A 17,979-nucleotide genomic window follows, 5' to 3' on the forward strand; every position below is an offset into this window, starting at 1 on the left:
TCAAGCCTATTAATATCAGTCCGCAGGTGTCTGTTTTGCCTTTGCTGGTTCGTAAATATAGGGGGGTCCCCCTATAATAACCAGAAAAGGCTAAGCCAACCACTGTGAGCTATTAATACGCTGGGAATCTTTATGGCTATTGGTCCACTTCCCAGAATATTAACACTAACTGTTGCCTTCCCCTCAGCTGGTTAGGAAAATTAAGGGGGACCCCATGCAGATTTATTTAATATGCTCAATACACAGACAGCCGGTGCTGACTACACGTTTCATCAGCGTTGCCTGATAACAGGGAGACCAGGCGACAATGATGGGAACATCGCTAACAGTACTGGTTTTTCCCAGGCACCAGTATGTGTCACATTGATGCAGCACATGGATGCCACACGTATGTTACACAAGAACACGGATAGCACGAGTACTGGTTTTTACAGTACCGGAAATATCAGAACATGTGAAGGAGGCCTTACACTGTGAACTAGATAACCGCCAGCAGCTTGCCTAGAAGTCAGGTGCACAGACTCGATTACAGCATCGTACATAACAGAAAACGGAACTATGTCCAGCACTCGGGTGAGGATAAAATCATGATGGCGCTTTATTCTCATAAACATGAACATAAAGATTCTTGGTGGCTTAGGTTTCCCCTTATTTTTGCAAGGAAAAAAAAGGGTCATTTTGAATTTTTAATTCTGGCCACCTAATCTCACCACATACCTAGGATGCTAAATAAACTATGCTGTAAATTCTTTTCATTTTTATAATTCAGTTCTACCTTCAACTATACAGACGTAGTTTTTATTCACGTTTGTTTTTTATCCCCTCCGCTGTGAACTGCCATCCGTCACAGGGCCATTCCTGATGCCCTCATCAGTAACCTAGAACCTTCTATGTGAAGAGCCTCAGGAGGGGGCTGCTCTTCCCAGGTTAACAGTTCCGGGTAGAAGAGGTTGGGGTCTTGGTACGACGTCACCTCGGGGCACTTATGTCGGTGTCTGAAGAAGGCAGAATGAGAGCTGAACGTTTGGTGACACAAGTTGCACGGATACAGGTTTTCCCCTGTGTGAACCCTCATATGCTTTACCAGGTCAGACTTTTGCACAAATCCTTTCCCACACTCCTCACACTTGTGCGGGCGCTCTCTAGTGTGAGTCCTCAGGTGTTTCACCACTGCAGACCGATCGATGAAGCATTTCTCGCAAAAGTCACACTTGTATGGTTTCTCTCCCGTGTGCGTTCTCACATGCTTCACTAAATCCGAATTCTGAATGAAAGCTTTTGCACACATGTGACACTGATAGGGTTTCTCTCCAGTGTGCGTCCTCATGTGTTTCACCAGGGCCGATCTTTGGCTGACATTCTTGCCACACACACTGCAGATGTGGAGCTGATCCCCATGAGTCTTCCTGTGGGTTAAGAACACGGACCGGTGGCTGAACGTCTTACTGCATTCTGGACAAGTGTATGACTGTGTTTTTGTCACCTTTCTTTTGTGTTTAAGCAAAGAGGGTAAACCTTTAGAACTGCCCAAAGGCCGACTCAACGGAAGATTATCTTCTTGTTTAATAATGTGAAACTTTGGTATCAAACTCCCAGGACTGTCCGCTGATTCCCCCCAATAGGTGATTTGGTGCTTAAGTCCCGGACTCTGTGGCACGTTGCCTTCCTCCTCAGTTTTGCGGTGCCTTTTCTGATGTTTAGACAAAGTTGACTGTTCAACAAAGTTTCGTCCACATTCCTGGCAGTGATACGGCCTCTCACCTGTGTGTGTACGGTAATGCTTCACAAGGTCTGATTTTTGGATGAAGCTCCTGACACACAGGTTGCACTCGTAGGGTCGTTCTCCCGTGTGGATACGCAAGTGTTTAATTAGCACAGACTTGTGCGTAAAACTGTTTCCACACACACTGCACGGAAACAACCTTTTACCTCCCTCCTTCTTGTGCGTTCGGGAAACTGTGTGGTTGAGTCTCTCAGACACTACGATTTCGTTCTTGAGTGCGTTGGCTAGACGCGATTTTTCTTCATCGTGCCATTTCATATGTTTAAGGAGATTGGCGCTCTGACTAAACTTTTTTCCACATTCTTTGCACGAGTATGGCTGCACTCTATTGTGAATCCTGCGGTGTTTGATCAGGGACGACCCCTCGGTGAAGGTCTTATCACATTCAGGGCAGCGGTACGGCTTCTCTCCTGTGTGGATCCTCCGATGCTTCACTAGATCAGAGTTCTGGATAAAACATTTCCCACAGAGCTCACATCGATATGGTTTTTCACCAGTGTGAGTCCTCATGTGTTTCGTCAGTGCAGATTTTTGAACAAAGCCACGGTCACATATGTCACACTTGAATGGTCGTTCCCCTGTGTGGGTTCTTTGATGCTTTACCAAGTCTGAATTCTGAATGAAAGTCTTCCCACACTTTGTACAATGAAAGGGACGCTCTCCTGTATGGGTTCGTAAATGTTTGACTAAGTCTGAGGTCTGTAAGAAGGTCCTGGGACACTTACTGCATGGGTACTGTCTTTCTACATTGTGCGTTCTCAGATGCTTCTTAAAGGCTGGTCTGTTATGGAACACATTGGCACATTCTGTGCATCGATACGGGTAACCCTCTTCCATCGTATTCTTGTTCAGATTCTCTGGGTCTACAATGATTATTTCATGAAAAGCGGTGGCGGTCGGTGGCTCTTCTACAATGTGAAGAAAACTATGTTTAATCAAGTCCGAGCTTTGTGTAAATGTCTTCTCACACTGCTGACACTTATACGGCTTCTCTCCTTTGTGCGTTCTACGATGCTTCACCAAAGAAGACCCTTCGGTAAACCTTTTATTACATTCCAGGCAATGATAGGGCTTCTCCCCAGTGTGGATTCTTTGGTGCTTGACTAAATCTGAATTCTGAATGAAGCTCTTTCCACACTGACCACAGGAATAAGGCCTCTCTCCTGTATGTTTCCTCATGTGTTTCGTTAGCGCTGACCTCTGCAGAAAGGCTTTCTCACACAGAGCACATTTATGTGGCTTTTCCCCCGTGTGGATTCGACCGTGCTTAATTAGAGCAGATTTCTCGGCAAAGGTCTTGTTACAACACTGACATGTGTACGGACGTTCCCCCGTGTGGGTCCGACAATGTTTGAGATGATCGGACTTGTGCATGAAGCTCTTAGAACATATCTTGCAGAGAAAGGGCTTGTCTACCTTGTGGCTCCGGATATGTTTCAATAGATCTGACTTCAGGATGAAGTCCTTGTTGCACTCAGTGCACCGGAAAAGATTGTGTCCACCGTGCACCAGAGTATGCTTTTGGAAATCAGACCAGTGGCTAAAGCTCAGGCCGCACTCTCCACACGTGTAAGAACAGGACTCCTTCGCTGTAGGGATGACAGATGAACACTGCTGCCTTGTGTGCACTACCTGATGCTTCACCATATCTGACTTCTGTATAAATGTCCGATCACACTGAGAACAACTATAAGGACGTTCACCAGAGTGAATTCTTTGGTGCAATAAGAGATTTGATTTCTGAGAAAACCCTCTACCACAGGTCGGGCACCTGTGGGGCTTTTCCCCCGTGTGCGTTCTCTGGTGTTTGGCTAAGGCAGATCGTTCAGCAAACATCTTGTGACAGTGAGTGCACTGGAACGGCCTTTCTCCGGTGTGTGTCCGGTGATGTTTCACCAGGTCAGATTTCTGGATGAAGCTTTTGTTGCACTGTATACACTGATAAGGTCTGTCTCCAGAATGTGTCCTCATGTGCTTGACCAAGTCAGATCTCTGGATGAAGCTCTTGCTGCAATGTAAGCACTTGTGGGATCTCTCTCTCGAATGCATCACTTGATGTCGGATGAAGGATGTCCACTGCTTCCACGACTTCCCACAGTCTGCACATGTGTACTGAGAGTCTGCTGCTCTAGTCATATTCCCCTGAACAAGCTGTACACTCTGCCCTTTGCTCGGTGAACTTGCCTCTATCTTCACCTGTTTAATTTTGCTTCTACTTTGGGGATGATTTGCCAGGTGTGTTCTCTTGTGTTTAATCAAAGCAGAACTTTCTGCAAAGCTCTTAGGGCAGGTAGAACACTGATACGGCCTTTCTCCGGTATGAGTGCGAAGGTGTTTAACCAGGTCAGAATTTTGGATAAAGCCCTTTGAGCATACAGAGCAGCAGTAAGGCCTCTCCCCAGTGTGGCTCCTCCGATGCTTTGTTAATGCAGAACTCTGACTAAACGCCTTGTGACAGTCCAAGCACTTGTACGGTCTCTCACCGGAATGTGTCTTCCGATGCCGCAAAAGAGCGGATCGTTCTGAAAAGTTCTTTTTACACTCTGAGCAGTGGAATGGCCTCTGCCCTTGGCGAGTTTTTTGCAGTTTGGTCATATGCTGCTTTTCGCACAATGTCTGATGTCTCTCCACAGCAGTGTAACAACTGAAGCTTTTACCGCAGCAGCTACAAATGTGAGGTTTCTCTTCAGAGATCTCCATGTCTGGAGGAATTGGTGGCAAGATCTGATTTTCATGTTCTATTCCCATTTCTTCTTGGTACATCTTCTGGAGGTCTTGACCAACCATACCAGCTTCCCAGGCTGCTCCGTATTCTGTCTCTGTTACATAAAATAAAGAAAACCAAGTTACCGAATAAAAACTTAAGACTCCAGAGATGAGTGACTCACGGGCTGGTTGGGAAAAAAAATCATTTCTCACCTTGGTCTTTACCACCAGGACAATCTCCAGTCCATGGTTCCTGACCACCTTCATTTCTAGACATAACCTCAGGCTTGTACATCTCGTAATCTGTAAATAGAAGATGATGTTAACGGGTGGCGTTCAGGCAGAGTTTTGTAGAAGGAAAGATGTATAGTGGCCATGATGGTGGTGGAATTATTCTGAGACCCATTTCTGAACGTCTGTGACACTTCTACAGGATGTGAGGTCATCTCTAACCAAAATTGTAGCTCTACAATGACTGTAAGAAACCCTAACACCATCTTGATGAATGGCCACACCTAGACCTGCCACTAAGCAGGATGTAGATGCAGATAGAGATGACTTGTGAACACCTTTGCACCTCACAGAAATAAGAAGTGCACATGTAGTCAGAGGGATCTCTCGACATCAGGCTTTGGAGCTGTAACTTCCTTACTTTACGACTAGGCACATAAGTGAGAAGTTATCTACAATGAAGGGATATAAATCTTCTGCACCCCCGTGAGAAATCCAGAATCAGTCCACCCATAACTGGTCAAGTCAGGTCAGCGGGGTATTACCTAAAGAAAGCACGCTCTTGTAATTGTCCGTCATCACCGACTTGTACAGATCCCTCTGGGACGGGCTGAGGCTCCGCCACTGACTCTGGGAGAAACAAACAGCAACATAATCAAATGTCCACTCAACCTAAAGAGACGAGTAGGGGGATCTGGGAATGTCGCACTGTTATGGGGAATCTGCGGAGGACATGCTGCTATGGGGATCTGCGAATGTCGCAATGTTATGGGGGATCTGCGAGTCGCACTGTTATGGGGGATCTGTGGAGGACATGCTGTTATGAGGGAATCTGCGGAGGACGTGCTTGTATGGTGCTTCTTTGTATAATGTGCTGTTATGGGGGATCTTTGGAGGATGCCCTGTCATGGGGGATCTGCAAAGGATGCGCTGTTGCGGGGGGTCTGGGGAGGCCACCCTGTTATAGTGGATCTGCAGAGGAAACTCTTATTGGGGATCACACCCTGTTGTGGGGGATGCCTTGTTATGGGGGATCTGGGGAGGACGACTTGCTGTGGGGGAAATGGGGAGGATGCCATGTTGTGGGGGGGATCGGCGGAGGGCGCGCTGTTGTGGGGGATCGGGGGCGAGGGCGCCCTGTTGTGGGGGATCGGGGGCGAGGGCGCCCTGTTGTGGGGGATCGGGGGCGAGGGCGCCCTGTTGTGGGGGATCGGGGGCGAGGGCGCCCTGTTGTGGGGGATCGGGGGCGAGGGCGCCCTGTTGTGGGGGATCGGGGGCGAGGGCGCCCTGTTGTGGGGGGAATGGGTGGAGGAGGCACTGTTGTTGGGGGATCTGAGGAGGACGCCCTGTTGTGGGGGAATCGGGGGAGGACGCCCTGTTGTGGGGGGATCGTGGGAGGGCGCCCTGTTGTGGGGGGATCGGGGGAGGGCGCCCTGTTGTGGGGGGATCGGGGGAGGGCGCCCTGTTGTGGGGGGATTGGGGGAGGGCGCCCTGTTGTGGGGGGATCGGGGGAGGGCGCCCTGTTGTGGGGGGATTGGGGGAGGGCGCCCTGTTGTGGGGGGATCGGGGGAGGGCGCCCTGTTTGGGAGGACTCCCTGTTGTAGGGGGATCGGGGGAGGGCGCCCTGTTGTAGGGGGATCGGGGGAGGGCGCCCTGTTGTAGGGGGATCGGGGGAGGGCGCCCTGTTGTAGGGGGATCGGGGGAGGACGCCCTGTTGTGGGGGGATCGGGGGAGGGCGCCCTGTTGTGGGGGGATCGGGGGAGGGCGCCCTGTTGTGGGGGGATCGGGGGAGGGCGCCCTGTTGTGGGGGGACACCCTGTTGTGGGGGAATCGGGGGAGGGCGCCCTGTTGTGGGGGATCGGTGGGAGGACGCCCTGTTGTGGGGGATCGGTGGGAGGACGCCCTGTTGTGGGGGATCGGTGGGAGGACGCCCTGTTGTGGGGGATCGGTGGGAGGACGCCCTGTTGTGGGGGATCGGTGGGAGGACGCCCTGTTGTGGGGAGATCGGGGGAGGGCGCCCTGTTGTGGGGGATCGGTGGGAGGACGCATTTCTTGAGGGCTCCTATGGTGGTCTCTCAGTGACGCTGGGGTGGGGACATTACATGAACAGAACACACCGTACATGCGGCGCTCGGTACCTGACTGCCGGTCGCCATGACACTGCTCTTGCTATTAGCCGCAGCTCCGGTAGGGATAGACAAAGGAAGTACCGAGAGAGGGAGCAGCTCATAGTCGGTGACCGCCGCACGGCATTCTGGGGACGGAGTCCTGTGCGCCGGACACGCCCACAATGTGCAGACTACATATCCCACAATGCACTGCGGCTGCGTACAGCGGGGGCTGTGGTGCCAGTTCCCGCGCAGTCTCTGTGAGGACTCAGCCGTCAGTCTCTCCTCAGGGGCTTCCAGTGTGCGGGGTGTCCGGTAGGTGTCTAGGTGATGAGGCGCAGACCCTCCGGCAGAGGCCTCTCTGAGGAGCCGGATCAGCAGCGTCTCCGTGGAGCCACATTACCCGCATGACTGCCGCTTTCTTCAGGACGTGATCTGGTAAAATAAATGAAGAAAACCCCGGAGTGTGGAGGAGCCGCGAGAAGCCCCCGCTCCTCCGTGGTTTTTAGGTCTTGATTGTGGCGTTGGCTGCGGTCTCCGGTCCGGCCTCTGCGGCCTCCGGTGCAGCCTCCTGTCAGTCTTCTGCGGCCTCCGGTGCAGCCTCCTGTCAGTCCTCTGTGGTCTCCGGTCCGGCCTCTGCTGTCTCCGGTGCAGCCTCCTGTCAGTCCTCTGTGGTCTCCGGTCCGGCCTCTGCGGCCTCCGGTGCAGCCTCCTGTCGGTCTTCTGCGGTCTCCGGTCCGGCCTCTGCGGCCTCCGGTGCAGCCTCCTGTCGGTCTTCTGCGGTCTCCGGTCCGGCCTCTGCTGTCTCCGGTGCAGCCTCCTGTCGGTCTTCTGCGTCCGCCGGTCCGGCCTCTGCGGCCTCCGGTGCAGCCTCCTGTACTGCCTCTGCGTCCGCCGGTACGGCCTCTGCGGCCTCCGGTCCGGCCTCTGCTGTCTCCGGTGCAGCCTCCTGTCAGTCCTCTGTGGTCTCCGGTCCGGCCTCTGCTGTCTCCGGTGCAGCCTCCTGTCAGTCCTCTGTGGTCTCCGGTCCGGCCTCTGCTGTCTCCGGTGCAGCCTCCTGTCAGTCCTCTGTGGTCTCCGGTCCGGCCTCTGCTGTCTCCGGTGCAGCCTCCTGTCAGTCCTCTGTGGTCTCCGGTCCGGCCTCTGCTGTCTCCGGTGCAGCCTCCAGTCGGTCTTCTGCGGTCTCCGGTCCGGCCTCTGCAGCCTCCTGTACTGCCTCTGCGTCCGCCGGTACGGCCTCTGCAGCATCATTATCACCGAGGAACAAGTTCTCAACTCTGGGAAGAAAAAAAATAAAAAATCTTGCCGTTTTCTGAGCCCCAGGACTTGTCTTTGTGCGGCCGGCGCCGTGTCGGTTCGTTTATTGGCGGTCTTATCACTTTTTTTTTTTTTTTCTGCATTTTTTTTTTTTTTTTTTTTTGGGCAGAGCTGCAGAAACCGAAAGGTTCAGGGTCTTCGATTTTCTAATCTATATATCTTCCTGGACGCCGCTGCTGTACGAGGCCGGTGAGCGGCTGCCCTGTGCGGAGTGGGCGCTGCTCCTGAGGCCATACAGCACATCTTGGGCCTGGAAGGGGTTGAATTCGTCCACTCAAGTTTCAAAACTGTTTCCGGTTAAAGGGTTTTTTTTTTTTTGTTTTGTTTTGTTTTTTTTTTTTTTAGGTCTAAGGAGTCCGTGCTGTTTTCAGGCTGAGCTGTCGTCACCTGATAACACGTATACAATCTGCTTTCAGCGGTCACGAGACAATTAGCAGCGTTTTTCTTCCTGTGTTATAAGTGGGTGAGAATCTGATCAGCAGGTGATCGCCGCTCTGCATGGACCTATATGTGGTCGTATGACTACGCTTGAGCTGCAAATAGAGCGCAATCCTGTCTCTTGTGCCTTCCTCGCGCTCTACTATGCATTCTCCATAGACTTCTATGGGCAGCAACTATAATCTGATCCCTCACTGAGCTGAAGACCTGTCTTCACTAATCACAGCTAGAACACTCAGGTAAGTAGAGGCAGAAGCAGATTTCTTTTAGGCTGTGTGCCCACGATGCGATTTTTTTTTTTTAAGCGTTTTTGCCGCGATTTTCAGCGCGAAAACGTTTAAAAATCGTGTACAGAACGCCCCCCCATGCATTCCTATGGCATTCCGCACATGCTGTGCTAATGCTGCGCTTTTTTCCGCGGCGGAAACGCATCGCGGAAAAAATCGCAGCATGCTCATTCTTTTGTGCGGAATCGCAAAGAATTGCCGCGATTCCGCACCCATAGGAATGCATGAGAATCGCTTACTTCCCGCATGTGGCTATGCCCACCATGCGGGAAGTTAAGCGTCTCGTGCGGTTGGTACCCACGGTGTGGAGGAGAGGAGACTGTCCTCCAGGCCCTGGGTACCATACCCCTGTAAAAAAAAAAAAGAAAAAAAATCCGGATATACGAGGGGTGATCCAAAAGTAATGATAATCAATGATAAACACAATGAATATAGTCAAAAAAATTTTTTTATTTTTCTACATAGTCTCCTAACAAGTCTATACATTTAGTCCATCGCTTTTCTAAACTTAGAATTCCCTTCGAAAAAAATTCTTGATCTTGACCCTCAAAAAACTCCCCAACAGCGATTATCACGTCGCTATTGTCAAATTTCTTGCCCCGGAGGTGTTCCTTGAGCCGAAGAAAGAGAAAGAAGTCACTGTGGGCTAGATCTGGCGAATAGGGGGGGTGTTCCACCAGTTCAAAGCCCGCTTCTTGAATGGTAGCCATGGCAACTGCAGCTTTGTGAGCCGGTGCGTTATCTTGGTGAAACAGCACTCCAGCCCGCAGTTTGCCGTGCCTTTTCTCCTTGATAGCCTCCCGCAATCTTCTTATTTGTTCTGCGTAGTAGGAGCCCGTAATAGGGGCTCCCTTCTCCAAATAGTCCACCATAATAATTCCTTCAGCGTCCCAAAAAACGGACGCCATAACCTTCCCTGCTGAGCTTGACACTTTGAATTTCTTCGGCGTCGGCTCGTTTCCATGTCATCGATTGTTGTTTAGTTTCGGGATCAAAGTGGTGGATCCAGGTCTCATCCATGGTCAAAAAAGTGACAAAAAATTCTCCTTGTCTACTTGGAACTTTTCGAGACTTGCTATTGAAATGTCAACGCATTTCTTCTTTTGCTCGTCGGTTAACATTTTTGGCACCCAACGCGCGGAGACCTTTCTCATATGCAATTCCTTTGCAAGGATTCTTTGAATACTGCCATATGAGATCCCTGTGACCTCAGCTACATGCCTGATAGTCACTCTTCGATCTGCCAACACAACTTCTTCAGCTTTTTTCACGTTTTCTTCATTGAGGGACGTGGATGGGCGTCCTTCGCGATGTTCATCTTCCGTCGATGTTCTTCCCAGATTAAATTCCTTGGCCCAGCGTGCAACTGTGGAATATGTTTCCACCAAGTCACTGTGTATGTCTTTGGTAGACATTTTTTTCAAGCAGAGGTATTTGATGACAGCTCTGAGCTCGTTCCATTTTGATGTTCACTCCTTGGCAGTTCATATTCAAATGAATGTAGCTCCCGGGAATCGTGGCCTATTTAAGTGATTTTTTTTTCCTGGACTAGTGGGTACCTAAGGGAGAAGAAAACATTTTATTTTAATTTCTGTGTGCAATAGAAATAACCGATTATCATTACTTTTGGATCGCCCCTCGTATTTACCTTCCGACGTCCCGCGCTGCATTCCCGGGCCTCAGCATTCCCAGTAATGCCTTGCGGCAAGGTCCTGTGATGACGTAGTCTCGCGTGACTCTAGCGGTCTCGCGAGATCGCTATAATAACGCGAGACCAACGTCATCACAGGTCTCGCAAGGAACGCTGAGGCCCAGGATGGCAGCGCGGGACGTCGGAAGGTAAATATACCCCGATTTTTTTTTTTTTTTGATTTTTTTTTTTTTATCATTTTTAACATTTTATCTTTTACTATTGATGCCGCATAGGCGGCCTCAATAGTAAAAAGCTGGTCACACTTGTCAAACACTATGTTGGACGAGTGTGACCAACCTGTCAATCACTTTCCAAGCGATGCTTCAAATCGCTTGGAAAGTGCTTGAGAAAATCGCGGCAAAATCGTAAACAGAATCATGGTGAAATCGCGTGGAAAAAAATGCGCGATTTCTGGGAAGGAGTCCGGTTTTTAGTGTGCGTTTTAACACGCAACGTGGGCACATAGCCTCAGGGTTTTCACGGTGATTCCGGATGTGCTCATTGAACACAAATGCGAAATCACCACATCCTATACATAGACTGAGCGTCTCCGCAAGATGAATAGACATGCTGCGGTCTGGAAAGACGTGCCACATGTCTGGTTACATGGCTGCTGGATGCGGCCGTGCACACATAGTGGAGACGGGATTAAAGAAAATCCCCTCCACTATGCTGTAACATCTGGATGCAGGGGAGAAGCTTTTCTTCAGCAGGGGCAGGGAAGTTGGACAGAGATGATGGGGAAAGTGGGTAGAGCTAAATACAGGGTAATCATGGAGGAAAACCTGTTAGAGGAGGCAAAACACTTGAAACGTTTGAGTAGGTTCACCTTCCAGCAGAACACCGACCCTAAACATCCTGCTAGAGCTACAACGGAGGGTTCAGACCAGAGCTTATTTCTATGTGTGAGTGGCCCAGTCACAGTCCAGTCCGAAATCCCAGAGAATCTGTGACAAAACGTGAAAATTACTGATAACAGACGTCTCCATCCAATGTCACTGAGCGAGAGTGCAAAGAAGGTGGGGCAAAATGTCACCTCTAGATGTGCGAAGCCAGGAGAGACAGATTGCAGACAGGTGGTCCTACAAAGTACTGACTCAGGGGCTGAATACAAATGCATCTCCTAATATTCAGATTTATATCTTTAAACTATTTAGGCCTGTTTCACATTTCCGTATTTTGACGGCCGGCTAAATCCGCTAGAGCCGTTAAATACGGATCCGTCTCCGTCGTGTGACGGATCCGCTGGAATCGGCATTCAGGGAAAAGGAACTGCGGTCTGGAGGAGAGAGAGAGAATTTTTTCTGCCACCAGAACGTGATTTAGGGTTAATTTTCTGGCAAGGAAATGCTTCCGGGCATGCTCAGTGTAAAACTGCGGATCCGTGCAGACAAAAACGTTTCATTGTCCGTCCACTCAAGTCAGCGGACGCCAAAATTTTGGCGGATCCATCAAAATATGGATCCAACGGATGACCACCCGTCAAAATCCGCCGCTAATGCAAGTCAATGGGGAAAAAAACGGGGGATTTTGACTGATGGAAACAAACGGAAATGTGAAACAGGCCTTAGAGAACCTGTTATTTCCTTTACACTTCACAAATATTTGCTGCATTGCAACAGAAAATCCCAATAAAATACATTAATTAAGTTTATAGTTGTAATGTGAAGAAATAGTTCACGGGATGAATACTTTTTCAGAGCCCTGTATGTATTATCACTCTTGAAAGTTTTAAACAGTTGCGCATGCTGCATCAGGTAATAATGACTTTTTTCAGGACTTTCCTAAATCTGTATTATAGACACAAAGCAAGAACAAACAATAGGATCTTGGATATTTTACTGTAAAATGGGTGTGAGCCCCCGATCTGCTCATCTACTGCAAATGTTCTTTTCAGAGAAGAGGACGAAAACTCTATAGCGCCACCTATTGGAAGTAGCAATCCTAAAAGTCAGTATCGGGCCTTGTCACGAGTTAGGATAAAAGCCAAAACCTCAATTTGCAGTCACTGTGTTTCAGGGTACTGACTCTTGCCAGAGCATGGCAAGGCTTAAGGGTATGTTTCCACGTTCAGCAGGTTTGGATGCAGCGTCCAGATGTTACAGCATAGTGGAGGGGATTTTATGAAATCCCACCTCCACTATGCCTTCAATGACGCAGGTGGCAGATCTGTGTATACGCACATGCGGCACGTTTTTATAGACTGCAGCATGTCTATCTTGCGGAGACGCTCAGTCTCCGCAAGATAAATTACACAGTCTATGTATGGGATGTGGTGATTCCGCATGGTTCAATGAACACATGCAGAATCACTGTGCATACAAAAGGGGGCAGAGCTGTGTCCAAAGTACTGCCAATACGCCACGTGGAGACATACCCTAAAGGTCTCCTCACCTTGGCATGGCAGGCTTGACGTCACTCTCCGCAAAGAGAAAAGTTACCTCTTGGATCACGGTAAGACGCCTCTCACCCAGCCAAACCAAAGCTCACGGCCCCTTTGCAGTGCAAAGTATACCCCGAAACACAGTGTCTTTAAATTGATGTTTTGGCTTTTATCCCAAGTCATGTGACAGCTCGTTGGAGTTGATATTGACTTTTAGGATTGCTAGTTCCAATAGGTGGACCTAATGTTCAAGTCTTCTTCATCTCTGAAGAGACAATTGGCATATTTCCTGGGTGAGCATTGCAAGTCTTAAAGGCCCCGTCACACATAGCGATCTCGCTAGCGAGATCGCTGCTGAGTCACAAGTTTTGTGACACAACAGCGATCAGCGACCGGCCTCCCTGCCGGTATCGCTGATCGCTCTGGGAAACCTCTTGACATTTTTTTCGTCGCTGATCTCCCGCTGGCCAGCACGCATCGCTGCGTGTGACAGGCGGGAGACCAGCGATCAGCGATAAAATAATTTTAAAAAAATATTAGTTTCTCACCTTCCGACGTCCCGCGCAGCATTCCCGCCTCTCTCCACGTCCCGGTCCCAGTAATCCTTTGCGAGAATTACCGCGATGACGTCCATTCTCGCGGGATCGCGAAGTCTCGCGGTCATTCTTGCAAAGGATTACTGGGACCGGAGCGTGGATAGAGGCGGGAATGCTGCGCGGGACGTCGGAACATGAGAATAACAATATTTTTTATTTTAATTCTATTTTTGACATGAATCAGCGCGGCGTCGCTGTGCTGATCGCTGGTGAAGCTGTCTGTTTGACAGCTCACCAGCGATCACATAGCGATTCACCAGCGATCCTGACACGTTGATATCGTTGTCAGGGTCGCTGGTAAGTCGCTTAGTGTGACGGGGCCTTAAGTCTCCTCACCTTGAAATGTCATTCTTTGCAAGGAAAAACTGTACCCCTTGGACCCAGGGTCTGTGCACTGAGCACTTTTCACTTAAGATGTCTTTTATATTACTAACTAGCTGAAGAGCCTGGCGTTGCCCAGGCATAGCAACTAACTGGTTTGTTATAACAAATTATAATGATTATCCTCTGTCCCGTACCCATATACCCATCATACATATCCTCCATCCCATAGTTCAGTGCCCTTATACCCATCACACATCCTCTATTCCATAGTCCAGTGCTCATGTACCATCACACATCCTCCATCCCATAGTCCCGTGCCCATATACCCATCATACATATCCTCCATCCCATAGTCCAGTGCCCATATACCCATCATACATATCCTCCATCCCATAGTCCAGTGCTCATGTACCATCACACATCCTCCATCCCATAGTCCTGTGCCCATATACCCATCATACATATCCTTCATCCCATATACCCATCAAACATATCCTCCATCCCATAGTCCCGTGCCCATATACCCATCATACATGTCCTCTATCCCATAGTCCAGTGCTCACGTATCATCATACATATCCTCCATCCCATAGTCCCGTGCCCATATCCTCCGTCCCATGCCCATATACCCATCATACATATCCTCCATCCCATAGTCCCGTGCCCATATACCCGGCATACATATCCTCCATCCCATAGACCAGTGCCCATATACCCATCATACATATTCGCCATCCCATAGTCCCATGCCCATATACCCATCATACATTCTCCATCCCATAGACCAGTGCCCATATACCCATCATACATTCTCCATCCCATAGTCCCATGCCCATATACCCATCATACATATTCGCCATCCCATAGTCCCATGCCCATATACCCATCATACATATCCTCTATCCCATAGTCCCGTGCCCATATGCCCATCATACATATCCTCCATCCCATAGTCCCATGCCCATATACCCATCATACATATCCTCTATCCCATAGTCCCGTGCCCATATGCCCATCATACATATCCTCCATCCCCTAGTCCCGTGCCCATATACCCAGCATACATATCCTCCATCCCATAGTCCCGTGCCCATATACCCAGCATACATATCCTCCATCCCATAGTCCAGTGTCCTTATACCCATCACACATCCTCTATCCCATAGTCCAGTGCTCATGTACCATCACACATCCTCCATTCCATAGTTCCGAGCTGGGTGGGGCGCTGAGCAGGCTGGAGATGTGCGGTCATGTAACCTGGCAGTGCTGCCACTGATGATGCGATTTCTACATCGGTAACAATAGAAACCGGCAGTAATAGAGGAAGGGGGTGATTCATTCCTGTCATGTGCTCTCTGCTCCTTTCTGGGGGCAGACAATGGCTGGGAGCTTATGTTCCCGGGTATGCTAGATTGCTCCCACCAGGGCAGTGTCTGCTGAGGTGTTGTGGAGCAGGAAAACTATTGCTCATAGCAACCAATCACAGCTCAGCTTTCATCTTTTAAGCAGCTCTGGTGAAATTAAAGATGCTTAGTGATTGGTTGCTATAAGCAACACAGGCAGTGTAACCTGCTGTGGTCAAGAAGATGTGCCCATGAAATAGATATATTAGCTATTATACGTGACTTTGTGTGTGGAGTGGGCATGGCTTGATAAACACACACACAACACATATACTGTATATATATTCTTCAGTGTGAGTTTTTGCTATCATTGATTTTCTTTAAAATATTTTTTTTTCAGTGTTAAAGGGAACCAGTCACCAGTTTTTAAAGGGAATCTGTCACCCTTTTTTTCGGCTTGCAGCTGCCGGCATAGACATCGGGGGCTCATCTACAGCATTCTGTAATGCATTCTGTAATGCTGTAGATAAGCCTCCGATGTAACCTGAAAGAGAAGGAAAACTCGTTATATTATACTCACCGGGGTGGGCGGTCCGGTCCGGTGGGCGTTGCGGTCTGGTCTGACGCCTCCCTTCTTCATGCGATGACATCCTCTTCTCCCGTCCTGTAATGGCTGCAGCGCAAGCGCACTGCTCTGCCCTGCTGAGGGCAGCGCAGAGTCCTGCAGTGCGCAGGCGTTGGGAGAGGTCTGGCGCCTGCGCACTGCAGAATTGTGCTCTGCCCTCAACAGGGCAGAGCAGTGCGCTTGCGCCGCAGCTATTACAGGACGGGAGAAGAGGATGTCATCGCATGAAGAAGGGAGGCGTCAGACCGGACCGAAACACCCACCTCGGTGAGTATAATATAACGTGTTTTTCTTATCTTTCAGGTTACATCGGAGGCTTATCTACTGCATTACAGAGTAAATAGACCTAATTTTGATAACCTTTCTGGGTATTGTAGTGAACCAACTCCATTTATCATTTTAGTAGCCCGCCTTTGAACCCTTTCAAGTTCAGTAATGTCTTTCTTGAGCACCGGCGTCCAAAATTGCACACAATCCTCTAAGTGTGGTCTGACGAGTGATTTGTACAGAGGGAGAATTATGTTTTCATCTCATGTCCCCAGACCTCTTCTAATGCATCCCATGACCCTATTTGCTTTGGTGGCAGCTGCTTGACACTGGGCACTCCAATTTAGCTTCTTATTGACTAAGATGCCTAAGTCTTTTTCCATGTCTGATTTCCCCAGCAGTTTCCCATTTAGTAAGTAATTGTAGCATCTGTTTCTCCTTCCCATGTGCATAACCTTACACTTATCTGTGTTAAACCTCATTTGCCATTTTTCAGCCCAATTCTCCAATTTACCCAAATCTGTCTGTAGTTGCAAACTGTCCTCCTTTGTGTTAACTACCTTACATAGTTTTGTATCATCTGCAAATACTGATATTTTACTGTGTAAGCCATCCACTAGATCATTAATAAATATATTAAATAGTAGGGGGCCCAATACAGACCCCTGTGGTCCCCACTAGTAACCCTGGCCCAATCTGAGGATGCCCCATTAATAACCACTCTTTGTTTTCTATCACTAAGCCAGCTCCCTACCCATCTACACACATTTTCCCCTAGCCCGAGCTTTCTCATCTTACTTACCAATCTTTTATGTGGGACAGTGTCAAATGCTTTAGAGAAGTTGAGATAAATGACATCCAATGATTCTCCTGGGTCCATTTGAGAGCTCACATCCTCATAGAAGCTGATCAGGTTAGTGTGACAGGAGCGATCCTTCATAAATCCATGTTGATATGGAGTTAAACATTTATTAACATTGAGATATTCCATAATGGTATCCCTTAGAAACCCTTCAAAAATTTTACCCACAACAGATGTTAAGCTTACCGGCCTATAGTTTCCAGGTTCCCTTTTACACCCCTTTTTGAATTTTGGTACCATATTTGCTACTATCGCACACGGCTGCATGCAATCTGCGCACCTTATCTTTAGCATAGGGTGCGTAGATCGTGCGCTGGCAGGATTTTAGCATGCGCTTCACACTTTTGAAGGTGCGCTGGTGTGCGCCGAACACAGCATGTTGCATTTTGGCGCGCACGGCGCACCTTCAAAAGTGTGCAGCGCACACTAAAATCCTGCCAGCGCACGATCTGCGCACCCTATGCTAAAGATAGGGTGCGCAGATCGCATGCAGCCGTGTGCGATAGTAGGCGGCGATGACCGGATGGGGTGGGCAGGGAGCCGGCAGGGGGGGGGGGGTGCTTAGCACTGTGCGCTGCAGGAAATAAATGCTAGTGTGAAACTAGCCTAAAACATTTGCTTTTCCCACATCGCTCTCTATGATTTCACCATCATTGTTCTTTAAAGGGCCGACAACATCAATTTTAATCATTTTACTGTTTGGGGTTTGTTTTACTTTCCTTAGCAATGAGTCTGTTTCCACTTTTGCTAAATGTATTTGTTTTTTCACATTTTATTTTTTTCTCTATAACTTTTTAATGCTTCTTCATTGCCTTCTTTTGTTTTAGCTTCCTAAATGCCTTATTCTTGTTCTTTATTGCCCTTTTTACATCCTTATTTAGCCACATTGGTGTTCTCCTGTTTCTAGCCCTTTTATTTCTGTACGGTATGGCTAGCTCGCAGTGGCTGTGTTAAATATTTCCCATTTATTTTCTGTGCTCCTATTTTTGAGGACATTGTCCCAATCAATTCGGCGA

The 17,979-nt window shown here is 48.9% G+C and overlaps 1 protein-coding gene across 1 annotated transcript; it reads right to left on the minus strand.

Moving 5' to 3' along the window:
* Positions 1 to 569: 569 nt before the first annotated feature.
* On the minus strand, positions 570 to 7,015 carry LOC141054060 (uncharacterized). The gene is made up of 4 exons (XM_073551237.1): positions 6,859 to 7,015; positions 5,266 to 5,350; positions 4,703 to 4,792; positions 570 to 4,602 (listed from the first exon to the last, which is right to left on the minus strand). The coding sequence occupies exons 1-4, from the start codon at positions 6,874 to 6,876 to the stop codon at positions 845 to 847; spliced, it is 3,951 nt and encodes a 1,316-aa protein (XP_073407338.1). The 5' UTR covers positions 6,877 to 7,015; the 3' UTR covers positions 570 to 844.
* Positions 7,016 to 17,979: the final 10,964 nt, after the last annotated feature.

This window comes from Dendrobates tinctorius, unplaced genomic scaffold (genome assembly GCF_039654945.1).
Source record: "Dendrobates tinctorius isolate UK_male_01 unplaced genomic scaffold, ASM3965494v1 ptg000173l, whole genome shotgun sequence".
NCBI classification, from domain to species: Eukaryota; Metazoa; Chordata; class Amphibia; order Anura; family Dendrobatidae; genus Dendrobates; species Dendrobates tinctorius.